The 10,022-nt window shown below is 35.3% G+C and overlaps 1 protein-coding gene across 1 annotated transcript; it reads left to right on the plus strand.

The window, feature by feature from the left end:
• The first annotated feature begins 1,939 nt into the window (after positions 1-1,939).
• LOC111161930 (olfactory receptor 4L1-like) lies at positions 1,940-2,881 on the plus strand. The gene has a single exon (XM_022526006.1). It carries the CDS (start codon positions 1,943-1,945, stop codon positions 2,879-2,881), a length of 939 nt encoding a protein of 312 aa, XP_022381714.1. The 5' UTR covers positions 1,940-1,942.
• Positions 2,882-10,022: the final 7,141 nt, after the last annotated feature.

Consider the following 10,022-nt stretch of genomic DNA (forward strand, 5'->3'; position numbering starts at 1 on the left):
GATTTCAGCTTAGGTCATGGTCTCAGGATGGTGAGATCGAGCCCTGTATCAGGCTCCACACTCAGCATGCAGTCTGCTTGAAATTCTCTCTCTCCCTCTCCTTTGGCCCCTCCCCCTACTGGTTCCCTCTAAACAAACAAACAAAAAAAAAATCTTTTTTTAAAAAATTACTTTCACAAAGGTCTCCAAAGGACAATTCTTGCTCACTCACCAGATAATCATGAAACACAGCCCTTTGAAGACCATGCGCTGGGTGGCTGTCCTCTTCCAGACCCACTGTTATCATTCAACATCCACTCTATCTAGTCCTGGAGGTTGACTGACAAGAACATCACTTTCATCTTTCTTTGCCCTAATTTATATGCATTATCCAGTTCTTAATAATATCTCAAATAGGAAAGTAGTCGAGGAAATTAAGGTTGGAGAATGGTGGTAGGACATTTTGACTAGGACCCGAGTAGAAATAAAAAGGAGAAAGTTATAGGTCATTGGAGAAAAGAGAACAGATACTCTCTATGTACCTTCCTATCTGCATTCAGTCCCTTTTCTAAAGGTACCATTCCTCTTACTCACTGCTCTGAATTCTCTTCTTCCCATGTACTAACTTAATGTTTTTATTTGGTTTAACATGTACATTGGAATGGGCCTAGATTCAGGATCAGATTGACTGGGCTTGAATACCAACTTTGACCTTTGTTAGCTGTGTAACTGTAAGTCATTAAATACTTCTATGCCTTAGTTTCCTTATATGCAAAATAATAATAATGATAATAATCCTGCCTTCATGGGATTGCTATGAGCATTAATAAATGCATTAATAAATATGAAACACTTAGAACACAGTATAGCACATACTGATCACTTAATTGTTACTGATCATTTTATATTATTCTAGATCCTATGAACAATAAAAACACCAAGTAAAGACAATTTAGTATGACATGTTACAACTGAAGCAAAATCTGTATGTTAGGGTTGAATCATTTCACTATTTACTTCTTAACCATCACATACATACATTTACACAAAACACACCCACTTCTCACTGTGAACAATAGCAATATAAGGAATTGAGAAAACATGCTCATAAAGAACTAAGGATGAGTCCATGCTTCCAGAAATTCTCAGTGTACTACACATCAGAAACAAAAAGCAAAATTATTTTTTAAAGATTTTATTTATTTATTTATTTATTTATTTATTTATTTAGAATGTGTGAGCTGGGGGACAGGCAGAGGGAGAAAGAGGGAGAGAATCTCAAGCAGATAAGTGTGGAGCTCTGTGCAGGGCTCGATCTCACAATCCTGAGATCATGACCTGAGCTGAAACCAAGAATTGGATGCTTAACCATCTGAGCCACCCAGGCATCCAAAAAGCAAAACAATCTTTAATGAATTAAAGGACTTTCTTTCATATACAAATTAGCCCTATGTTGTGTGTGTGTGTGTGTGTTTATATTTCTTTCTTCATTTTAGAAACATGGAATGACCTTAATAAGTTACCTCACTGATACACGACAATACAATTTCCTTATCTTTCAAATTGCATATTTCTTATATATTGTTGTATGATAATCTCAAGAGGCAAAATAAATACTAATGTAACTACTTATCTAATTTTTCCACATGAGCAAATTAGTAACAATCAAGATCAATTGATAAAAGGAGACCATTTACCAGAATAAAAAAAATAGAAAATAAAATTTCTACTCCTTCAAATGCTTTTTAATTGCTGTATAACTATATTGTTTCAAAGTGATGTGACACATAAGTTAATTTCAAATTATAGACAGTGATGCTGATATGTTTAATATTATATATTTTCGTAAGTTCAACTATTAGTCATCAAATAGAAATAGGAAATCATCAGTGCTAATTGTGGCTTTATTTTTATTTATTCTCTTTGTATAAAAGAACTTCTGGAGCCTTTCTGAATCAAAGAAATGGATCTTAAAAATGGATCTGTAGTGACTGAGTTTATTTTACTAGGATTTTCTGGACGATGGGAACTTCAGATTTTCTTCTTTGTAACATTCTCCTTAATCTACAGTGCAACTGTGTTGGGAAATATTCTCATTATGGTCACAGTGACATTTAGTTCCACTCTGCATTCTCCCATGTACTTCCTCCTTGGAAACCTCTCTTTTCTGGATATGTGTCTCTCCACTGTCACCACGCCCAAAATGATCACAGACTTACTCAATGAACACAAGACCATCTCCATATGGGGCTGCATGACCCAGATGTTCTTTATGCACTTCTTTGGGGGTGCCGAGATGACTCTTTTGATAGTCATGGCCTTTGACAGATGTGTAGCCATATGCAAACCCCTGCACTACAGGACAATCATGAGCCAGAGGCTGCTAAGTGGGTTTGTGATACTTTCATGGACAATTGGGTTTGTACACACCATGAGCCAGATGGCATTAACAGTAAACTTGCCTTTCTGTGGCCCCAATGTCATAGACAATATATTTTGTGACCTTCCCCTTGTGATTAAGCTTGCTTGTATGGACACATATACCCTGGAATTCTTTGTCATTGCTGACAGTGGGCTGCTCTCATTCATCTGTTTCATCCTCCTCCTTGTCTCCTACACTGTCATCCTGATCACTGTACAACAAAGATCATCTGGAGGGCTCTCCAAGGCTCTGTCCACACTGTCTGCACACATCATTGTGGTCACTCTGTTCTTTGGACCTTGTATCTTTATCTATGCCTGGCCATTCAACAGTTTTGCTGGCAATAAAGTCCTTGCTGTATTTTACACTGTTATCACACCCTTACTGAATCCTATTATTTACACTCTGAGAAATCAGAAAATGCAAGGGGCCATGAGAAAATTACAGTTCCAACATGTTATCTCTATGTGGAACTTCTAGATTTGAGCACCATATAATTAACACAACTTTCAAATACTGTGCTAACAGAAGCTGAATAGATTGTATATAATACATGGTTTCACTTTTATTATGTTAGAGTGACTAGTCCAGAACCATACTTGTGCAGAACATCATAAAATATTTTAATTCACATTTACTACTGCTAAAGCTCATAATGATAATGAGTGACCTTACAGCAAAATAAACATTTGAAATCATTGAGCACTTTTCCATAGATATTCAATATATATTTATTAGTGAAGAAATAAATATTAAAAATATGGTAAATACTAATAGAAATGATTTTAATAGATGTGGATTGTTAACAACATTCATAAAGTTATACTATCTTTAGATGAGGTAGCAGTACAAATCATGGGTGAAATAATGTGAACAGTGGGAAAGATATCATTCTAATCTCTTGATCCAAAGAGACAAAAAATAATAATAAAGTTTGACAGTAAAGTGAATATAAAATAAAGAGAATAATATACCAGAGGGAAGGAACCAATGCAAGGACAGTTTCAGAAGAACTACAAAAAGCAGCCTTGAAACCAAGTGCTCCAAGAAATATCATAAGGATGCACAGTTGCCTTTCAAGCCTCAATAACTAAAAGCAGAAGTATATTTCTTGGTTTTAGGTACTACATCATGTAATTTATTCTTCCCAATAGCTTTACATAAAACTACACTTAAATTTGCCTCTGATAATCTTGTAATCCTTATTTTAATTATCAGTTAAATCTGATTTGATTGTGAGTGTTGAAGAGGGGGCAGTGCATGGTAAATTGGGAATCCCATACTCATTGATGGTAATCTTAAGTACTCTCTCCCACTTCCAGACACCAACATTTCTTGTCTTCTCTAGGCAACAGTTTTCTAATTGATTTTAAACCATTGTATAAGTTCTTTCCTCTATTGCATGGATTCTCCACAAACATCCAGAGTGATGAAATTAAAATGAATTCTCAATGTTTCTTCCATGGCTAAAACTATTCTCTGGCATTGAGAAGAAGGTTTATATCCTTAATGGGCTTTCAAAAGCCAACCTGCTTCTGGAATTCATCTCTAATCTACTTTTTCAAAATGTCAGATTTATACTGACTTTCGTTTCCTTTTTTTTTTTTTATAGACTGTAGAGTTCATTATTTTTTTTTTACTGTATACTTGCCTTCCATTTACTTTTTTATTATGTTCAGTTAGCCAACATAGAGTACATCATTAGTTTTTGATGTAGAGTTCAATGACTTATTAGTTGTGTGTAACACCCAGTGCTCAACACAATATATGCCCTCCTTAATACCCATCACCTGGCTACCCCATCCCTCTACCCTCTCCCTTCTGAAACCCTCAGTTTGCTTCCCAGAGTCAAGAGCCTCTCATGGTTTGTCTCCTTTATGATTTCTTCCCCTTCAGTTTATATTTCACCTAGAATAATCTTCCATTGCTTCTTCACCCAGCAAACTTCCTCTTATAGTACAGAACCCACATCCAATATTATATTTTAGAACACCTTTCCTATATGTTCTTGGCCAGTTTAGATTTCTTTATTTTACTCATTTATAGATTCTGCAATTTCCATCCTTTGCATAAAAAATGGCAATAATTATTTGCATATTTATAGGTTAATATCAGCTTTGTCTTTTGTAATAAATTCTATGTATCTCCAATATCTAGCATACATATTGGCACCCAGCAGTTCATACATATTTACTGAATGAAGAAAGAAAAGATGAAATAACTATATTCTAGCTGAATATTATGCAATTTGACCTACAACTAAGAAATACATGCACTTCTACTATGAGATATCAGTTAAAAAATTAGAGTACATAAAGGTATATATTGCTCACATATTTAGTAATTGAATTATATGGATTAGAGCCTTGTTATTAAAGAAAAGGAACATGGAAGAAATTAAAAATTTTAGGCAAATGGAAGAAAATACATAAGGCAAGTTGAGAATATTTGCTATGAAGATTATATTCAGCTTTATCTCTACACAGTAAATATAAAATGTCAGTCTTAATTATAAGACATCCTATATTAAATAAATGATAACCATTTATAAGGTAAAATATGCATCCAGTGGTGGATGGGATTACACTCCAACTGATTTTTGTGTCTGTCAGTATAGGACACTCAAAATCCTAAACCATTCTGCTAACCAAGCACATAAAACTGCTAGAATCATCTAAAATAACCTTTAAAATCAATTATGGATTTTAAGAGAAAGTAAACAAATCACATCTGCAGTGTTGTATGAAGCTTCAGCTCCATTCCAGGAGGGTAAGCCAGCATTGAATCATTGCCCACTCTGAGAACACCTACAGAATACCATTGCCTAGAGATCGTACAAATTTGGGAGAGTACTGGGGATTGGGCTTTGGGTCCCTAACAGGGGCAGAGAGTGACTGGAGGCCACTCGGTGTGCACGTATTTTCTGGGGGGAAAAAAGAGAGAGAGAGAGAATATTAGAAGACTGTCTGGCTAGCAGAAACAGACAGACAGGAAAAAAAATGTTAACCAAACTTGATTCTGGACGTAGATGAAAATAAATGGGTCTTTCATGAAGGTTAGGCTTATCAACATATTCTTTGTATATTCCTAAACATCAGTGTGAGAATTTTCTTTTAACTTGCTACTTAAGGGTGTAGGCTCAGGCCTTTGGCAAAATTAAATAAATACAGACTGGAAAAAAAAATGTTCCTTGAAAACAGACTACACTGAGCTCTCACAGAAAGGTTTTACAAAAAACTCACAATCAAAAATCACAAGACAAACAAAAACATCCCAGCAAATATGACAGTTTGGAGAAAGTGAAAAGACAATGCTTGAAATGGGGAAAAAAAACTTGTAAGTCATGAATCTGATTAAGAGACATGGGTTCAGAATACATAAAGAACACATTTCTAGAATTGAAAGACAAATAATTTAAAAAATGGGAAAAGGAAATAAGTAAAAAAGTCTTCATAGAAGATATACAAACAGACAATAAGCACATGAAAATATGCTCAACATCATTAGTTACTTAGGGGTATACAAATGAAAATCACAGCAAGATACCACTTCGTATCCACTAGGATGGCTATAATCAAAAAGGACAAATACACAGAGCAGTTGGAACCCTCATACATTGTTGGTGGAATGTAAAATGGTGCAACCATTTTGGAGAAAATTCTAGAGGTTCCTCAAAATGTTAAACATACAGTTACCATGTGACCTAGCAATTTCACTCCGAATATGTATACAACAGAAATGAAAACATATGCCCACACAAAAGACTGAATGAATATGAATGGTTACAGCAGCTTTATTCACAAAAGTAAAAAATTTTTAAAAAAGACAACAGGATTCATCAATTGATGAATGGATAAACCAAAGACGGGAATATCTATACAGTGGAATATTATTTGGCAATAAGAAGGAATCAAGTACCAACAGATGCTATAACATGCATGAGTCTCTTGAAAAATTAGGTAATGTACAAGAAAGGAGGCACAAAAGACCACAAATTGCATGAGTCCGTTTGTATAAAATGTCCACAATAAGCAAATCTTTAGAGGTACAAAGCAGATTAATGGTTACCTGGGTGTGGGGAGAGGGGAACAAGGATGCAGTCTTTTGTGACTGGCTTCTCTCCTTTACCCTAATGTTTTCAAGACTCAACCACATGGCAGCATGCATCAATACTTAATGCTAGAGCCACATCAGCAACGTGGAAGAACAGGAAATCCCTCCTTACCCCCACAAGCACATCAATTCATCCACAGTTCATGCAAAAATTCCTTTTGAGAACAATCAAAAACTAATTGAAAGTCTCCTGCACCCCACAAGAATGCAAAACCAGGCTCACTGAAGCATTTAAGATTAAGGACACCCTATCACCAGAGACCCTGCCCCTGTCACAGTATCCTATGAATAGGAAGAGACTCCCTAGCTCCCAGCATCACCAAGGGGAGGAAAGGAATTTGTTCACATGTCCAGTACCCCAGCTTTTCAGAAGGGGCTTCCTGATGACTAGATTCGATCTTGTCAGTTTTGAAGCTCTGACATGTTTGGCACGTTCTAGCTGTTTGAGGGAGAACAGAGACAGTAGCTTGGGCTAGTAGATACCACTGAGCTTCCTCACTGCTCAGCACAGAGTGGGTACATTAAAAAATCCCAGCTCTCACCTTCTCCCTGAGGAGTATAAGAGTTAATCCATGCATCTAACACCATAGCTTCTCTCCAGCTTCCCAAAGAACTAGGTTCTTTCTCACCAATACTGAAGCTCTGATGCTTCTCACATAGTCTAAGCAGCGAGGAGAGAATGTAGACACAGCTTGGTCTAAGAGATTCTAGAATTTCCCCTATTCCTTACCCCAACCAAGCTCAGCACAGAGTGAGAAAACAAAAACCACTGTCAAGAAGCTGCCTGCTTATTCCTGGGGAGGGAAAAATTTGCAGGAATTTGCAGAGCCAATGTATTCGGGGGCATTTATCTAGATGTACGTATCCCAGATTTTAGGGTCCTAGATTTTTCCTTCCAGTGTCTTGACCTTACCATAACACACATGCTTTGCCTAACTGTTTATATTTTTTTGGAGTTGTTAACTCTGTGAGAGTTAACACACTAGCAACACACTGTCTATGGTACTTCTAGTACAAGAGATAAGGATGTCTTTGTAAACTATAAGAGTTCCTTAAGTCCCTATCTTTAAATTATAACCACTTGTTAATGGCCTTCCATTTCTTATTCCAAAGCACCAATACAACTTAGCGATAAGCAAATAACTCCACTATTCACAGAAATTATTCTCACCTTAAATTCCAAATGACTGGATCATTCACTGGCACTAGCATAGCTTTTCCACAAGATGTTTTCTCAGGTCACCACCACTGAAATCTTTAGGGTTTTTGTCTGTTTTTATTAAGGCTCTACTCCCAATGTGGAGCTTGAACTCATGACCCTGAGATCAAGTGATCCAGAGTTGCATGCTTCACTGACTAAGCCAGCCAGGAGCCCCATCACCACTGAAGTCTTAAGCAATCAGGCATTTATATTACAGCAGGACTTGTCTGTCCCATCTACCACTTGTAATGGAGTCCTATTCCCATACCAGGTAATGAATAAACCAACCACAATCTCCATCTATCACCTGTTTTCTCAGATCACTCCCAGTACCAGTTATGTTAGTTTAGGTCATCTGAAGAGACATGTAGACAAGATTAGAGTACATTCACAGTAGAATACTACTCAGTAATAAAATTTTAAAACATTCTTTAAACTAGTATATGCAACTACATATATCCACCTCTAAAACATTAGTCAGAAGACAACCAAAACAAAACATATAGTGAGATTTTATTCAAGCAAAATCTAAAAATAAACAACACTGGTATGTAGTTCTGGAGATGAGAACAGTCATTAGCTCTGATAGTGAATACTTACTGCAAAGGGGCCCAAGGGAAATTTTTGTGTGATAAATGTTCTGCAATTTTGTAGTGAAGTAGTTTCATAAATGCATGCATAGGAAAAAATTTCAATCTATACATTTAAGGTAAGTTCATCTTACTATCTGTAAGATATTTCTCATATCATAAAGGGAATTAAAAAGAGATTAGAAAAAAAGAACAATAAAAACAATGAATAATGTGGTTTAAAAGTTATTAGAATGGTATCCTTTCAACAGTACTGGCAATAAAAGAAAATGTTTTGACACATTGTGGAAATAATATTAATTATTATAGAGCAATATCTTGCTTTGTTTCTTTATTGGAAACCTCTTTTTTTCTCCCATGAGGGGTCTCTAGCAGACTGTTAAGTTCTTATAGCCAATGTCTAATTACACGCTCCAAGGTAAAAGTAGGCCTGGGGAAAAGAAATTCTAGGTTGGCTGGGCTTAACAGATATCCTGTTATTTGTTCATTGTTGTTGTTGTTTTTTAATTAGTCTTTTGAATTTTTGTGGCATATTTGTTTCTAATTTTACCTCAGGTGTTAAAATTAAACTAGCAACACATTATAATTAACAGTATCTTCCAGTTTATATGATCCTTTCCGCAAAATAATCTGATTTACTAGTAAATTCTTTATTACCTAAGCTCTTTTTCCCTGGCACTAACACCTGCATAGACAACCATATTTTAGAAATAGAAATGTAGTTTAGAACATGTGACTTTTAGTCTACATTTTTCTATTAATTTTATATATCAACTTAGCAGTTCAAACTGAGAAACACAGTCATCAAAGTTATAGGTCATTTCACATGACTAGATAGAGCTTTAATCTCATTTGACAAGGTAATGTGTCAAAATTTTGAGGAAAATAGATTACTGTCTACTGTCATAGTTTTATTAGAAATAAAGTTGAAGACTAATAAGAAGTATTCCAAAGGTCTTATTCACCTAAAAGTATTCTAATTTTTAATTGAGAAGCTAGTTTTCCTCCCAAGGTGCAATGTGGAATGCAAAGGGTTCTTCCTTTTATATTGAATTATCTCCTATGATGATCTGTTCCTTTCCTTAATAGCAAAGTGGCTTTTATTTCAAGAACCTGAAGGCTGATTTTAAGTTATGATTTCTCAATTTTGAATTGACTCCTCTTTGCCTAGAAATAATAAAACAATTGAATTCTCCATAGGATCAAACATCCATATAATAAAAAAGAAGGAAGGAAAGGAGGAAGGTAGGAAGAGAGGAAGAGAGGAAGGAAGGAAAGAAGGGGAGAAGAAGAAGAAAAAATATATATACATGAATAATAAAATGATGATATCTATTTTTGTCCTGTTACCTTAACATCAAATCTCTGTATTGAAGCAATCTTGACTTCTACTTACTTTATCACCCTATATTTAATTAGGGTTCAAGTTACTAGAAAGAGACCATTGAAATGATTTTTGAAAGCAGTGCACTGGTATTATACAGGGATATTTCCTTAAAAGTTTTAATGTGTATAAGAAACCCACTGATTTCTGTTCATTGACTTTGTATCCTACCACGTTACTGAATTGCTGTATGAGTTCTAGTAGTTTAGGGTCAATGTACAGAAATCTGTGGCTTTCTTATACACTAACAATGAAAATACAGAAAGGGAAATTAGAGAATCGATTCCATTGACTATAGCACCAAGAACCATAAGATACCTGGGAATAAACCTA

Source organism: Enhydra lutris, unplaced genomic scaffold (assembly GCF_002288905.1).
Source record: "Enhydra lutris kenyoni isolate GAN:26980312 unplaced genomic scaffold, ASM228890v2 scaffoldscaffold4, whole genome shotgun sequence".
In the NCBI taxonomy this organism is placed as follows: Eukaryota; Metazoa; Chordata; class Mammalia; order Carnivora; family Mustelidae; genus Enhydra; species Enhydra lutris.